Source organism: Dermochelys coriacea, chromosome 8, assembly GCF_009764565.3.
Source record: "Dermochelys coriacea isolate rDerCor1 chromosome 8, rDerCor1.pri.v4, whole genome shotgun sequence".
Taxonomy (NCBI): domain Eukaryota; kingdom Metazoa; phylum Chordata; order Testudines; family Dermochelyidae; genus Dermochelys; species Dermochelys coriacea.
In genome coordinates this window covers 51,632,546-51,648,529 of record NC_050075.1, presented here as the reverse complement: position 1 = coordinate 51,648,529, position 15,984 = coordinate 51,632,546, and the positions used below count along the sequence as shown (strand labels likewise).

Here is a 15,984-nt window from a genome sequence, read left to right as displayed (position 1 = left end):
CAACACTTTAGCAGTATATTGTGCAATGCTACACAGCAAGAACTCACTTCTTTCTTAGAAGCTTCAGTTAACCCCATAATGCACTGCATCACACTGGTGCTAAATGCTGTAGTCTTTGTTGAGTGAAAACAGAATTCTCTCCATGAAGGAGGCAAGTAGTATGTGCAATGCCATGGGGTGATGCTGGTTTGGGAGTGAGACAATAATGCTGAGAGCTATCTATAAATAGATTTTGACATGGTGGATGCATGGGACACAAGGATGGGGCCTAATGGTGTCTGTACAAGAAATGCTTCATTCTTGGAGATCCAAAATTCCTTACCTGTGCATCAATAATTTTCTGCTTTGCATCAATGACTGCTTGCATCTCAGCATGATCCTTCTTCAGCTCCTCTTCGACCGCCATTAGCCTGGGACATTGACAGGGATCAAGAAATCTTAATACAATTCTAGAGTGTTTCAGACAATGCAGTTGTAGCTCAAACAAGTCAGCCCAACAATTGGCACTCTTCCTTTTAAGAGGAATATTCTGCAGTCGATTTGCCCCTCTGTCAACTTCAATTGGCTAAACTCAGTCCTTACACGGAGACCAATGCCAAAATTCAACAGCTCTGAACAGTGACAGGACCACTGATTCCAGGGTTTGTAGCCCACACTTCAAGAGGAGCTCCTTTCCTCTTTCAAAGCAGTGTGGTCTACCTAATGAGTAGAGCAGAGACTTGAGGGTTAAGGTCTTGGAGCATTTCCTCAGCTCTGCATGCAAGTCACTTAACTTCTATCTCAGTTTTTCCATCTGTAAAATGGGGATGAGTGCACTTCCAAAGCGTTGGGGGGTTTAACTGAGGACAAGATCTGCCTGCCTGCAAAATATCATGCTCTTCTCATCACAAAGAAGTAAGTTAATCAACGGGGTTTCTTCAGTCTCTACAGAGTTTCCATGCTTTCCACCAAAGCTTTAAAAAGGGCACTCTCCTCTCACCTGCTAATGATGCTTTTCATCTGACTGTCCTTCTCCTCCTGCTGCCTGCGTAGTCGTTCCTCACTGTCTTCCAGCCTCGTCTTGTATTCCATCAGCAGCTTTTGCATTTGCTGTTCCTGCACCAGAAGACGCCGCTCATACTCCTCCAATCGGCGGCTTGACACTTTCAGACGGTCCTTCAGCTTTACTATCTCTTGCTCGTACTGCAGGCAGGAGTGGAAGGGACAGAATCAGAAGCAAAGGGGCTAGCTAGATAGAGGAGTTCAGATATTTTTGTGAGATGATCATTGTTCTCTTTAATAACACAGAAAATGAGAGAAATGACCGGAAGGGCTAGAACTAGTCACTATGGCCAACTATGGACTAGCATAACGTAAGATCCTACCCATACAACTTTAACATTTTCTAATATTGCCCTACATCACCCCTGCTACGCCACTGTTGGGCATCCACACAGCCTGCCACTGTGCCTCAGTCCTGGCTGAACAATCCCTAGCTACTCCGAATAGGCTCTCTGACAGGTGCTAATAGTGCCTATCTGTATGGTGGTTTTCTGAAGTGAACAAACATCCACTATGGATTAGGCTGGGATCCAAACAACTCATTTTCCGTTAAGACCTAATCAAGCTTTGAAGTCAGATGTTCAGATGCCTAACACACTATATGACAGAGCCTTTGTGGCATTTACTTTGCTGAAGTTCCACTCTCTCTCCTGACTGCCCCCTGCAGAAATTCCCCCTCCTCCATACATTTCACTCTCCCTTTATCGGTCCTTCATTATTCCTAAAACTCTACTTTATTTTTTAATTTTGCCCCAAACCCAAGACACTTATCTAGGAACTTATATGGCCATGACTGTGGCACCGGTATGCCTGCGGCACCTGGATGCCTGCATACCTATTTGGAAAATAATGTATATTGTTGCTATAAATAGACATGACAATTAAATGCCTGGGAACACACTACAATACTGACAGATGTCAGGAGACCCATATTTCTTCAAATCACATTTGAAAATTACAGATGTGAAAAAAGGGTGGACACTTGTACACAACACCAAACTCTTACACAATCTGAACAACTGGTATTCTGATCAGGTGAAGCCCAAGACAGGAAGAACATGAAGGCTATTGTTGGTCTAGGTTGCATAATATGTGCCCACATTAACCCTTGCTCTGGCTAATAACCAGTCTCATTTTCATGACTCCTAAAATTCACACAAACATTAGAACACAGAGCTGGTAGACTATCCTAGTACCAGTGTTACTTTAAATAACAGAAAATGAGACTAAAAGCATCTAATATATTTAAATGACATGATTTATATAAGAACATAAGAACAGCCATACTGGGTCAGACCAAAGGTCCATCTAGCCCAGTATCCTGTCTCCCGACAGTGGCCAATGCCAGGTGCCCCAGAGGGAATGAACAGAACAGGTGATCATCAAGTGATCCATCCCCAGTCGCCCATTCTCAGCTGCTGGCAAACAGAAACTAGGGACACCGTCCCTGCCCATCCTGCCTAATAGCCATTGATGAACCTATCATCCATGAACTTATCTAGTTCTTTTTTGAACCTTGTTATAGTCTTGGCCTTAACAAAATCCTCTGGCAAAGAGTTCCACAGGGTGTCTGTGTGTTGTGTGAAAAAAATACTTCCTTTTGTTTGTTTTAAACTTGCTGCCTATTAATTTCATTTGGTGACCCCTAGTTCTTGTGTTATGAGGAGTAAATAACACTTCCTTATTTACTTTCTTCATACCAGTCATAATTTTATAGACCTCAATCATATCCCCCCTTAGTTGTCTTTTTTTCCAAGCTGAAAAGTCCCAGTCTTATTAATCGCTCCTCATATGGAAGCCGTTCCATACCCCTAATAATTTTTGTTGCCCTTTTCTGAACCTTTTTCAATTCCAATATATCTTTTTTGAGATGGGGTGACCACATCTGCATACAGTATTCAAGATATGGGTGTACCATGGATTTATATAGAGGCAATATGATATTTTCGGTCTTAAAATATGATGGAGGTAAACAGCAAGCATCAGCTACAGGTGAATTTACAAGGCTCTGGCCACAACTATGCTGTTTTAGTCTGTAGATGTGTTTGACAATGGTTTCAAACAAAGCTTGCAACCATCCCAACATGCTTATGAACCGTATTAGATCTGTGGTCAGAAACCATGCAATGCACTAGCTGTGGGGTAGCTTACACAGGATGTGGATACAAAAAATTCCTCTTCAAACTGGAAGGGAAAACTGTGCTAGTAACAGCTGCATTTGAAAGCATGATTCTGGCACAACAGGCTATGCCACCATTCTGAACAGTTCAGCCTGCTGCTGTGGATAGGAGCTCAGTGGAAGCCTCAGGTCTAAGAGCTCAGACTGGTGAATGCACACTGCAATTACCTTCTCAGCATGCTTTACTTCATCTTGATGCTGCTCTGTATCCACCTCTTCCTCTTCATATTGCCCATTATTCAGAACCCATGCAGCTGTCCTTTCCACTGGTGACATTGTGGCTGAGTCCACAGGTGACTGGACCTGGAGCAGAGAGGGCTGTAAGCATTTGTCAAAAAAATCACATATTGCCTGGCTCTACAGTCAAACTTACTCAGAGGGGAAAAATGGGGGAAGAAGGCCATTGTGAGTCCAGCAGTATCAAAGGCTCCCCACAGCTACTTTCTTCCAGAGATACTCCAGACACATACTATACTTCAGCCCCTCTAACATCAGTGCATCCAAGAAAAGTTTAATGCAGAAAGACTCCTCTCTGCATTAAACCCATGCACACTGCTTCCCTTTCACCTCAATCAGAGTCATCTTCCTAAAACAATTGCATAGTCCTTAAGGACAAGAAAGGGGAGCGAAGGCACGCACACAACAGAATCAGACAACACACACCAGAGTCCAGCTGTAGCTCACGAAAGCTTATGCTCAAATAAATTTGTTAGTCTCTAAGGTGCCACAAGCACTCCTTTTCTTTTTGCGAATACAGATTAACATAGCTGCTACTCTGAAACCAGAAATACTGTGGTTTCAGTCTCTTATAAGGAAGATTGAAGACAGTACAAGGCACTTCAGAAAGGAGATGGGCTTGCATTTGAAGAGATGACCGTTTGGTGCTTGCTGATATGCTATCTGGTCGTAGATGCACTTTCCTTTTTATGGAAAAAAAAAATCTTGTTACTGACTGGGTCCTGGCCATGTTCACCTTCTGCTAGCTAGCTTCCTGGTAAGGCTGGCTCAGTCTCCCTCACACAGCACTAAAGGCAAGGAAGTTTTTATTCGTAGCTTGCTCGTGAATGGCAGGTTTGTTACTTTGAAGAAGTGAGGTGCTTAATTTGAGATGCAATTTTTCTTTAATACCCCAAGAAAACCCCTTAGGTGAAGTGTTAAGGCCTGCTCCTGCCAGAGCCCATAGGGTTGGGGTGATTTCGGGTAAGCTTATTAATAAGCATGTAGGTTCTTGTATGGTCTTTAATAAGAATAAAATAGGCATGCACCAAAAGAGCTGTGTGGTACCTATACATGGGGGCAGGCACACTGTTAACCTGCTATGAAGTGAAGGTAAACAGGTCAGCTTGCCTTTGCTAGGAACAAAACAGTGAAGGCAAGGAACTGTTCAGCCTGGAGATACCCCAGTCAGAAGGGAAAGATGGGTGCCCTTGTTGGACCATAGAGGAAAAAAAAAATACGGGCACAGATGCCCTGAAGTGTGACAGCAGAATTTCTAAACTCTGGGAAATATTGCTGTTGGGAGAACACCACTGCTTTATTTCCCCAGCTCCCACTTTGAGAAACTTGAAAATAAAGTTTTTCCCAGCCTGCTTTCCTTTTTCTGTTAACATGGCAATTTGATGCCTTGTTTCGGCAGCAGCATTAAGGACAATATCAGCACATTGGTGGGGATAAGACAATTTTGTTTTTCTCTATAAATATACCTTCCTATTACCAAGGCTCATTGGTCCTGAGCAGAGAGACTATGGGTAACTATGGCAGCTCTGCTGAAATTTTGGCACTCAAACTCTTCCCTATAAAAAGGGCCTAGAGTTACACCACAGAGCGGGCATACTTAGCCAGATCTGATGGAGAGTTGAGGGTGGGGGATCGTACTGTATGGTGAAATGGCTCATTGTTAATGCGGAAGGAGGCAGAACTGAGTCAAAGTCTAAGCAACCACATGACCTACATCTCCTATGTTACTGCTTCAGACAGACAAGAAAAGAGGACCATTGTGGACTGGACACTTTGAGGTGAGGGGGTGGAGGCTACTGTAGTCTCTTCCCCACTGGAGACATTGCCGATACAGCAGAACCACTGGAAACCACTTTCTCCACTCTCCAGATTAGTAGCTCCATGTGAGCCCTTTTGAATGTCTGAGCATACTTCCCCGCTGGGGCCAACTATGCACTGAGAGGTAGTGCTGCTACTGAGGAAGAGTGAGTTATTGTTAGGGCCCAGCTGCTCTTACCAGTCTCTATCCAGGTTCCCAGCCAAAGTCCACAAGCCTGTCACGGGGAAGAGAAGACAAAAAGGGGCATAATATACTGAGGCCCCAGAAGACTATGCCTCGCAAAGGCTGAAGGTACTCACCAAGCTGCTGTTGTGCGACAGGGGCAGAACACGGGGATCTAGAATGAAGCTCTGGAACCTTTATGTGGAGGGCTTTGGATGCCAGAATCTCTCCATAAATGCAAACAAGGGGGTGTCCGACCACACAGATGGACAGAGGTGTATGATACCAGTGTTTATTCATCACCTTGCCTGGATGTCAACAGAGCACTGAGCAATGTAGTTATCCAGGTCTGCTATGAGCAATGGACACTGGCTTTGCTGCAGGAGTGTGGGTTTTTTTGTTTTAATTTCTTAGTGGAGTAGTGGTAAACTAAAAATATGGGTATCTGAGGAGCAGGGGACATTCCCCAACACATTTTAACCATTTAAAATCAGCTAAATTATGAGTCCAAACAGGTCAATGTCCTCCCTTTCATTTTTACCCCTCCTTCTGAAATGCATAAAGGCACTTAACTAGCTTCACATACTAAGTAATGGTCTGTAGAATTTCAGATTGTTGTCTCAGTATTTTAAAGAGTGAGCTGCTGGACTGAGATCTTGCTTACTAGGTTTCAGGTAAGCATGTTTTATAGGGGAGTTATAATCTCTTAAAGTAAGAGTTTGTTCAGCCTCGTATCAGGTCAGACATCCAGCTATGATTTCCAGTTCCAGTCTCTCTCAGGGCTTGTCTACACTGGCAATTTGCAGCACTTCAACCTTCTTGCTCAGGGGTGTGAAAAAACACCCCTGAGCGCAGCAAGTTTCAGCGCTGTAAAGCGCCAGCGTAGACAGCGTCCCAGCACTGGGAGCTGCGCCCCTCGTGGAGGTGGGTTTTTAGAGCTCTCCCAGCGCTGCGCCGCCACCACACAAGCCATGTCGCAGCAGAGCTGCTACCGCAGCACTTTAGCATTGCCAGTGTAGACTAGCCCTTAGTCATGTGCTCAGGGGCTTAGCATGCTGCCCACACAGTGGCTCAGCTCTTGGTCTGGGAGATGCCTTAGGTCCACCAACAATGGCTCTGTTATCATCTGTTGATGATACACTGATTCTAGCAACAAGGAGACTTGGAAGTGATGGGTGTAGAGATGGGTCAGAGAGAATTTCAGGGCTTTGACAGAGATGGAGGCCCTTTGCCCGGAAAAAGAAAAATTTGTATTGGAAAGGTTAATAACCCTCTCGGTGGCAGCATGACTGATATTGCTATTAGTAGTGACCCAACTTTATACATATGCTCCTGCAGTTAGACTCTTCTCCGGACAGTATTTGCTATGAGACAGAGACAGCAGGAGAGAACATGGACCATGGGCAGCTCTGCCACCAATCAGCACCTCTCAGGAGTAAATACTGTTGCAGCCATTGGGAACTGCTAGAAGGCTGGAAGGATTTTGATCCTTAACAAAAATAAAATTGCTTTTATTTTGGTTCTGGAGCACAAGAGTCAGGACAAACTGCATTAACGACCTCCTTCCAGATCTCTGGCTCACCAGCATATCCTTTCAGTTAACCTTTAAATTGAAGAATGGAATGTTTTCAGAAATCAAATTCAAAAGCATGAACAGTTAGGACACCAACAAAGAAGCAGATGACGAAGGGTAACATGCAATTTGAAAATGCTAACAAGAGCCCCAAGTGACAATATTGCAGAAAAGAGGCCAGAGAGGGAAATTTATTCAATACCAAAATTCCTCTGAAAATTCTATCCCCCACCTACTCACTCAATGGAAATGAAAGGCAGAAGCTAACATCTCTCAGACAAGCAAACAGTCCTGCTCTGTGCTCAAAAACATATGAAACTCGGAAAGAGGTTGATAATGACAAATACCCACAAAGCAACACTTGGAGAGAATTCACCCAACTTTTTTTTTAAGCCAGAAAAAGAATTCCACAGTGATATTTGCAATTAAAAATATGCAGTGGAATTTGCTTCAAGAACAGGCTAGCCACTGAAGTCAGAAAAGCTCAAGAAGTTTCTCAGTTGTCTGGGATACCAAACAACAGAGCAGATAGATATCTGTGACTGAAGTGGGAGCAAGGAAAGTAACTGTACTGGTAAAAAAAAAAAAACGAGGAGTATTTGTGGCACCTTAGAGGCTAACAAATTTATTTGGGCACAAGCTTTCATGGGCTAAAACCCACTTCATCGGACGTAACTGTACTGGTGAAAAAAATCAGTGTAGAAAAGGAAGGGTGGAAATCTGGGCAGACACATATAACTCAACTTTTATAATCTAGAGGGCCAGTATAAATGTAGTCTGTTGAAGCTGACCATAGCTATAGGCATCAACATGGCTGAAGGATAAAAGGAGATGGTAGACCGAGGAGGAAAGTTTGGGACATCACTTTGACTCTGTCATTTCTAAGTAAGTGGAGGAAACTGCTTTACTTCATAGGAATATGGCAATCAGTATCTCAAGCCTCAAGACGCAACAGACTCAAAAGGAGATTATCCAAGGAGCGGTACATAGCCAACTGGGGATTTCTCATAAACACGCAAAGGGCAGTGGCTGTAGGTTTTCCCGTGCATGCCCATATGCACATGTATGTGCTGGAGAAAAGGGTCAGTAATATTTTTTTAAAGTCTGCTTTTAGAACAGCTTATATGTTCCCCTACCCCACTGCCTTCAAGTAAGTTTGTGTTTATTTTTCTAGCCATTTCTAGTAAAAGACCTTAAGAAAACCAACTATTTCCAGAGGAAATTCTGATAAGGCACTACTTGCAGTACAAATGAAGCTACCAGCAGAACACACTCTGTTTCACCTGGCAGCTGAAACATTAGAAGAGCAGTGAGTGGATTTCCAAGCATAGCTCCTATTATACTAGGTGGAAGATTCCCCCCACCCCAGCAGTGGTTTAAACATATAATTTATGGTACCATCCAACATACTGTATCTATCAACCGGCCTATACCACATACAAGACAAGCACCCAAAATGAGGGATATGCACACAAACAATATAAAAAACTTTAAACATTATGGGATTCATTTCTTTGATATAAATATAATTGCCTAATAAGCTTGGCTTTGTGATTCAATATTTCTGATTTCAGTTACAGTAGAGAAAGCCAGACACCATATGGTAGTTTTCAAGCACTGATTGTTCTCGGGGTCCCAGATACCAGGTATGGGTTGTCTTGCTTTTTCTCCCATACATTGCTAAAGGCCTCGTCTACATTTAAAAGGGTTTATTGGGGTAGATACAGCTTATACCAGCAATGAGCTCTTTTGCCTGGGGGAGATACAGCTGTACCAGCAAAAGGACTTTTTTGCTGTGCTGGTATAAGCGGAGTCTGCACTACCAGCTTAGTCTACCATAGCTGTCAGTTAGGGGTGCAATTTTTTTTCACATTCTAAATCAATACAGCTCTGCTGACAACATTTCTAAGTGTAAACCAAGCCTAAGAGGTTGTAGCTCGCACCTTTGTGACTCCTCACTCACACCTTTGTGACTTCCAGGATTGGACACTGTAGAGCCCTTTACTTAGACCTACCCGCAAAGATCACCTGGAAGATTCAGCTAGTACAGAATGCAGCAACCTGGCCCACTTATTGTGTCAGCATGAGCACATAAAAGCTGGTGTCAGAGAACTGCAGTGGCTTCCTTTCTGCTTATGCAATTCAAGCTACTGGTTTTAATATATCCCAGAGCCTCATTTCAAAGCCAGATAAGGTCACTGAATGACAACGATATACTCAGCTTTCACAAACTACAAAACTCAAGTACTTAAAAGCAAGAATATTAAAAGTTAAGGACATCATAAACCTTAATCGGCCTAGATGATAGAATGTTAGATAAAGGAAATGCAGTGGATCTAATTTACCTAGATTTCAGTAAGGCAATTGATACCATGTCACATGGGGAATTATTAGTTAAATTGGAGAAGATGGGGATCAATATGAACATCAAAAGGTGGATAAGGAATTGGTTAAAGGGGAAACTGCAACGGGTCCTACTGAAAGGAGGACTGTCAGGTTGGAGGGAGGTTTCCAGTGGAGTTCCTCAGGGATCGGTTTTGGGACCAATCTTATTTAATCTTTTTATTACTGACCTTGGCACAAAAAGTGGGAGTGTGCTAATAAAGTTTGCAGATGATACAAAGCTGGGAGGTATTGCCAATTCAGAGACGGATCGGGATATTATAAGGAGGATCTGGATGACCTTGTAAACTGGAGTAATAGTAATAGGATGAAATTTAATAGTGAGAAGTGTAAGGTTATGCATTTAGGGATTAATAACAAGAATTTTAGTTACAAGTTGGGGACGCATCAATTAGAAGTAACAGAAGAGGAGAAGGACCTTGGAGTATTGGTTGATCATAGGATGACTATGAGCTGCCAATGTGATATGGCTGTGAAAAAAGCTAATGCGGTTTTGGGATGCATCAGGAGAGGCATTTCCAGTAGGGATAAGGAGGTTTTAGTACCATTATACAAGGCACTGGTGAGACCTCACCTAGAATACTGTGTGCAGTTCTGGTCTCCCACGTTTAAAAAGGATGAATTCAAACTGGAGCAGGTACAGAGAAGGGCTACTAGGATGATCCGAGGAATGGAAAACTTGTCTTATGAAAGGAGATTTAAGGAGCTTGGCTTGTTTAGCCTAACTAAAAGAAGGTTGAGGGGAGATATGATTACTCTCTATAAATATATCAGAGGGATAAATACAGGAGAGGGAGAGGAATTATTTCAGCTCAGCACCAATGTGGACACAAGAACAAATGGGTATAAACTGCCCACCAGGAAGTTTAGTCTTGAAATTAGACGAAAGTTTCTAACCATCAGAGGAGTGAAGTTTTGGAATAGCCTTCCAAGGGAAGCAGTGGGGGCAAAAGATCTATCTGGTTTTAAGATTCTACTTGATAAGTTTATGGAGGAGATGGTATGATGGGATAATGGGATTTTGGTACGTAATTGATCTTTAAATATTCAGGGTAAATAGGCCAAAGCCCCTGAGATGGGATAGTAGATGGATGGGAGCTGAGTTACCCAGGAAGAATTTTCTGTAGTATCTGGCTGGTGAATCTTGCCCATATGCTCAGGGTTTAGCTGTTGCCATATTTGGGGTCGGGAAGGAATTTTCCTCCAGGGCAGATTGGAGAGGCCCTGGAGGTTTTTCGCCTTCCTCTGTAGCATGGGGCATGGGTGACTTGAGGGAGGCTTCTCTGCTCCTTGAAGTCTTTAAACCATGATTTAAGGACTTCAATAGCTCAGGCATAGGTGAGGTTTTTTTGTAGGAGTGGGTGGGTGAGATTCTGTGGCCTGCGCTGTGCAGAAGGTCGGACTAGATGATCAGAATGGTCCCTTCTGACCTTAGTATCTATGAATCTAAGATGATAAACATAAATACACTGTTCTAACCTAGAGCAGACAAATGAATACAGGATATCTTCATAGATCAGAGTGAAGGTGGTTGTGCTATGGACTGTTGGGCATTTGTATGGACTATATCTCAATTTCCGTATTTAAGTATTTCATTTTATGGGATACCATTACATTGTACACATCAGTTAAAATATTTATCACACTCTTTTTTTGTTCAACACTATATAATTGCTGTTTGTTATGAACAAAATTGTGTAAGATGAAATATGCATAATGTAAAATTGACTTATGGTAAAATTAAGTATATGGATTTGCATATGAGGTCAATCAATATGCATTAGACATAGGCAAATATATATTTCTATTAAGTGTTTCCATTTTGTTCATATTCTGATATTACAGATGACAGAGTCAGAGCTAAGGTTGTTGGGTTGTGACGAAATATACATTTCTTTATACTTGATGAGAATATTGCTTTTGCTTAGCAGTTGGGCAACACGGATTCTATGCTATTCTTATCGATTCATTTCCCTCCTCTTAAGTAGGCAAATATACTGTAACTCAGCCATCTTAACTGGCTTTTGAAACAAAGCTTTTTGTTCTTGGAATTCTTCAGTTTTTGTTTCTTTGAACAAATTTGTCACTTTTCTTATTGTGAAGGTAAACTGAAAACACAGGTTTTTAAAATCTTAATTTGATTATCTTGTGCTCATTTTATTTAACATGTGAGAGTTGCTGGCCAAGCTAATAATGGTAGCAAGGCAAACCATAACTTGTGCCTGCTGTTCCTTCCCATTCCAGCCTCTCCTCCCATAATACTAGAATCAGTTCACATTTCTTGTTTCACATTTAAATAAAGTAAGTGGAAAACATTGAAGTGGGCAGTTTATCTTTGAGGGCTACAAATACAGAGAATGGACAAAATCTGGGAGAAGGACTTTGTCCTACCTGCTGCGTCTGCTGCCGCTGAATTGCCCTCACTTTGGGGACAGGGCTTTCTCTGGACGATGAGGACTGCTGCCGCGACCGGCTGCCATTCTGAACTGGCTCTGTCACCATTGCACCTGAAGCTGCCGACAGGCTCCCTGTGCTCCGCAAGGAAGCGCTATGTGGCAGGGACTGTGGTGCTTTGGCCCTGGCACCAAACCCAACCTGGTCCATTTTACGGATCTGTGCCTGCCCAGTGCTGTTCTGGCGGGGCAGAGCCATAGGTACATGCTTGTCTGGCACAGTGTGCCGCCTGGTAAAGTCCTCACTCTGTGTGCTGCGTTTGGTGAAGTCCTCCATGCTGCTGTTGCTGGGTCCACTGAGTTTGAAGTCTTCACTGTTACTTTGGCTCCGGGAGCTGGCAGTGCTTAAGTTCTCCAAGCTGGAATCCACAGAGGCCTTTGGCATTGGTGGAGGAGGGTTGTTGAGTTGGTAAACTGGGTTCTGGAAGGAGAGGGGCTGGAGGCTGCCCTGCTGATTCAAGGATGGGTGCAGCGGTCTCCTTACTTGGGGAGCGCTCTGCGGTGTGCTCTGAGTCTCCCGCAGTTGTTTGATGTTGGCCACCTGTGTTATAGAGAGCTGGCTGCCTGCCAGACGCAAAGGCACATCGTGCAGGATAGATGTGTGATCACTGTGAGTTGTGTGGGGGTCCTGCAAGTCCATGAGGGAGACGCTACGTCCATTGGGCAGTGTGCTCTCCCTCTCATCCTTGTCTGAGTAAGTCATGCTCTGGGTGGATGCCTGCTGAACCAACAGTAAGGTTTTCCCTCGAAAATATCCATCTGTATTTTCCTGGGTTGGAGATTTCAGTTTATGTGAGTCACTGTGGAGCAGATAGGCATTTGGTTAATTTTTAACCAGCCACAATCCCAGTAGATCTGTCCCAGAGATGCCCTTCTTCCTCAATTAACCCCCTTCCCTTTCTCTAAAAAAGCCTCAGGGAACTAGATTATTTCCTTTTGTGAAGCTCTTTACTTTTCTCAAGTCATAATACACACGTCTCCAATTAGTTTAGCTTTAAAAATAAAGCCTTACTTAAGAACTGCCTGACTATCTTCTCACAGGTAAAACTCAAACCATTCCCACTGATTTCTTCCCCCTTGGACATTGCTATTTTCCAGCTAGATTCCAAACCAGTCCAGATTTCATTTCACTCTTCCTCAGCTTCCCAGAGCTTTAGGCTATCCCTGTTCAATCTGTCTGAACATGTAATAGATTGCAGGAGTCGCTGAAGGCCCAGAAAGTAGACATCTGAGACACAGAACAGAACCTTACACTTGGCAGCACAAAGCGTGGACAGATAAACCACTAGATTGCAAGTTCTCATGCATTTCAGCCATCACCAGGCTTTTTGCTGGAGCTCTCCAGAATTGTAACAACAATTACAAGGTGAGAATGTAACACTAAATACAGAACAGATTATTTTTGCTATTCTAATATTTTCATTCTCCCTCAGCATAACTATAACATGTATTTCTCAATGCTATTGGAAAAGTAATCCTGATCTCTAGAGTCAGATTTTTCAGTCAGCTTTACAGGATTTATATTGAGATACACATTTTTGTTTGTATCTTTCCATCTCATTGTACTTCAGCCAGGTTGGCCAGTGGTATAAGGTTTGGTTTTCAATATCCTAAGTCATTGACTTTAGGCAAACCCCAGCATCCTGGCTAAGTGCAAATCTTACATGTCTTAGCACTAATCCTTGCATATCTCAGTGAGTTCCTGTCCTCCTTACTACAGATACCAATTCTGAGTCCTAGCATGTACCTAGTTATAAATTTGGGGTGACTATGCTTGGACAGGGGTTCTCTTAACACAATCTTACAACCTGCGTGATCCTACATCCCTTCTGCTTCATATCTGCTCTTGAACCCTGGCTGTTACATACCCGTCAGTGGGGTCCTCGAATATCTTCTGAAGCCCTGAAGAGAGACTGCCACTGACATTTGGACTAGAGCTGTGCTCGGTGAAACGCCGCAGCTGCTGCTGTATTGGTGTAGGATTGGTCATTGACTTGGTGATATCAGCAAGAATACGAGGGAGGGGTCCAAGTTTTGCCACGGTCGCCTGTAGGAAGGAATTTTCACCCTGATTGGATAATAAGCACCGCGACATCCGCCATTTTTTGATAACGATGCAGAGGGGTGGAGGTTGGAAGGAAGGAGGGTGGGTGTTTGTGTGTGGGTGTGGCAGGACCATAATGCATTGTTACGGAGCAGTGTAACCACGGCGACGAGATGAATGAAGGAGACGAAACAGGGTGCAGCAGACATTGAGGAAAGAAAAGGAAATAGAAAAGAAATTAGGATTGACCCCCAAAAATAAAATTCATGCTCAATAAAACCAAACTATTGCCATTCCAACGCAAAACTGTCATGCAAAGCAAACTAAATCCAGGGTGGAGTCAAGTTAAAAACTATAGTAACTACAAATAAATGGGAATTCAGAGACTACAGAATCAGCTAATGGGAGGGAACTTTCCAGGCAAAAGGGTCATGTGGTAAAAGAAATACATGCCAACAGAGAAGGGGGGGCTGCATTCAGGGGATCCAGGAGAGAATTGAAAGGGTTTGGGGGAGTGAGGTTTCCATTTCATCAGCCTTCTCCTTTTGGCATCCTACACTGATGCCATCTTTTGTACCAAGGTGCTATCAAAAGCTGGGAGCTAACGTGGCTTTCCTACTTGAAATGAAATTAAAATTAACGGCATGAAAACTCCAGTAACATTCACCCCAGTGCATGAAAACTCCAGTGACATCCAACCCAATATTTTAATTTCAGCCAGTGACTAGCATCTAGTTACCTTGCATCATTACACTTCAGTCTGGCAAGGCCTTACACTACAGCAACTGACTATAAAGCGGAGTTCTACCAACACTATATCCCTGTGGTGGAGGCTACTGTTCAGATTTTCTGTTCTTCTCTGGAAATCTGCCCTGAGTTTATACAGTGACTTTGGCATCTACACAGTGCCACCAGTAGGGGTTGGGGGTAGAGGGTAAGGGAGGTATTATTATACAGTAAAACTCATTACAGAGACCACCTTTCTGTGAAAGACAGGTTCCACCCCCCAGAAACAGGCATCCAATCAGTTGTCTACAGTGGAAAGTTACTTTACAACTGCTTGTTTCTCCCAATTATTTCTTCTTCATTAAAATCTCCAGCTTTTCCTGGTAACTTCATTCATTCTCTTTCCTAGTCCCTGTAATCATTGCCCGTAGTGAAGCAACATGGTAGTGTAACATTAACTCTTAATTCCCATTTTAGCACAAACAAAACCCCTTTCCCAAAACCTGTTAGGATATACTGATACATCTGCACTGGGAAAAGAATACAGTATACTCTGGCTTAATACTGTATCCGCTTCCTGCCTCCACTTTCCCGCCATGTACCACTTATTTGCATTTTGAAAGCAGTTCCACAGCCCCCAGTAACTATAAGGTCAGATCTGATGTCAGCAAATTCATAAGTCCAGTCCTGTTCTAAAGAGGGTTTTTCTCTTACTTTTCCTTCTGGCAATGCCAGAAGCTTACAGTCTTTGGGCCAGATCTTCAGTTGAGGTAAACTGGCATAGCCCGATGTACATGAACTCAGGATCTGCCCATTTGTGCTCAGGTAGTCATTCCAGTGGCCTTAGGAAAGCAGTCTTTGTAGGAGAAATGTTACTGCATATGACATTTAGAGTGCAAAAATATATGAGTGTAGACAGGACAATGACAAAGAAATCCAAAAATCCTTATCAAACTAAAATATATGTTTTTATCTTAATGCATCAAGGGCATTTAGATTTACTCTACTACACCAACACAAATAATTTTATACTGTACCAGTAGGAAATAAATCTTTGAATAAATCATTATTTCTCCAAACCTTGCTAGTAACAAAATATTATTAGCTGCTCTCTGCAGACCACTTCATCTGCAATTTGAAAAGAAAAGACCTAACTGGTATGGTGTAAATAGAATCTGGGACTGCAGACAACAGAATGCAGATTTGAAACTCTGCAGTGTGATGGGAATAGCCAAACGCTTGTAAACATGTAAAAATGGCAAAATCTTATTCAAGAACTCTGGTCCTTGTGTCCAAGTCCTCTCTAAACTGACCAGTTTTTAATCCTATTGACTCTGAAGAGCTCAC

The 15,984-nt window shown here is 42.9% G+C and overlaps 1 protein-coding gene across 9 annotated transcripts in view; it reads right to left on the bottom strand.

Moving 5' to 3' along the window:
* RASAL2 (RAS protein activator like 2) overlaps nucleotides 1–15,984 on the bottom strand; it is a 276,480-nt gene that overhangs the window by 7,914 nt on the left and 252,582 nt on the right. For 5 of the 9 annotated variants that reach the window (XM_043520219.1, XM_038413578.2, XM_038413576.2 and 2 more), the window contains exons 13-17: nucleotides 13,736–13,935; nucleotides 11,806–12,667; nucleotides 3,389–3,523; nucleotides 980–1,182; nucleotides 323–410 (exon numbers count right to left, since the gene is read on the bottom strand). In XM_043520219.1, the coding sequence (XP_043376154.1) occupies nucleotides 323–410; nucleotides 980–1,182; nucleotides 3,389–3,523; nucleotides 11,806–12,667; nucleotides 13,736–13,935 (1,488 nt within the window). The remainder of the gene's footprint in view (nucleotides 1–322; nucleotides 411–979; nucleotides 1,183–3,388; nucleotides 3,524–11,805; nucleotides 12,668–13,735; nucleotides 13,936–15,984) is intronic. The other 4 variants (XM_038413580.2, XM_043520217.1, XM_038413577.2 and 1 more) reach the window with 1 other exon arrangement.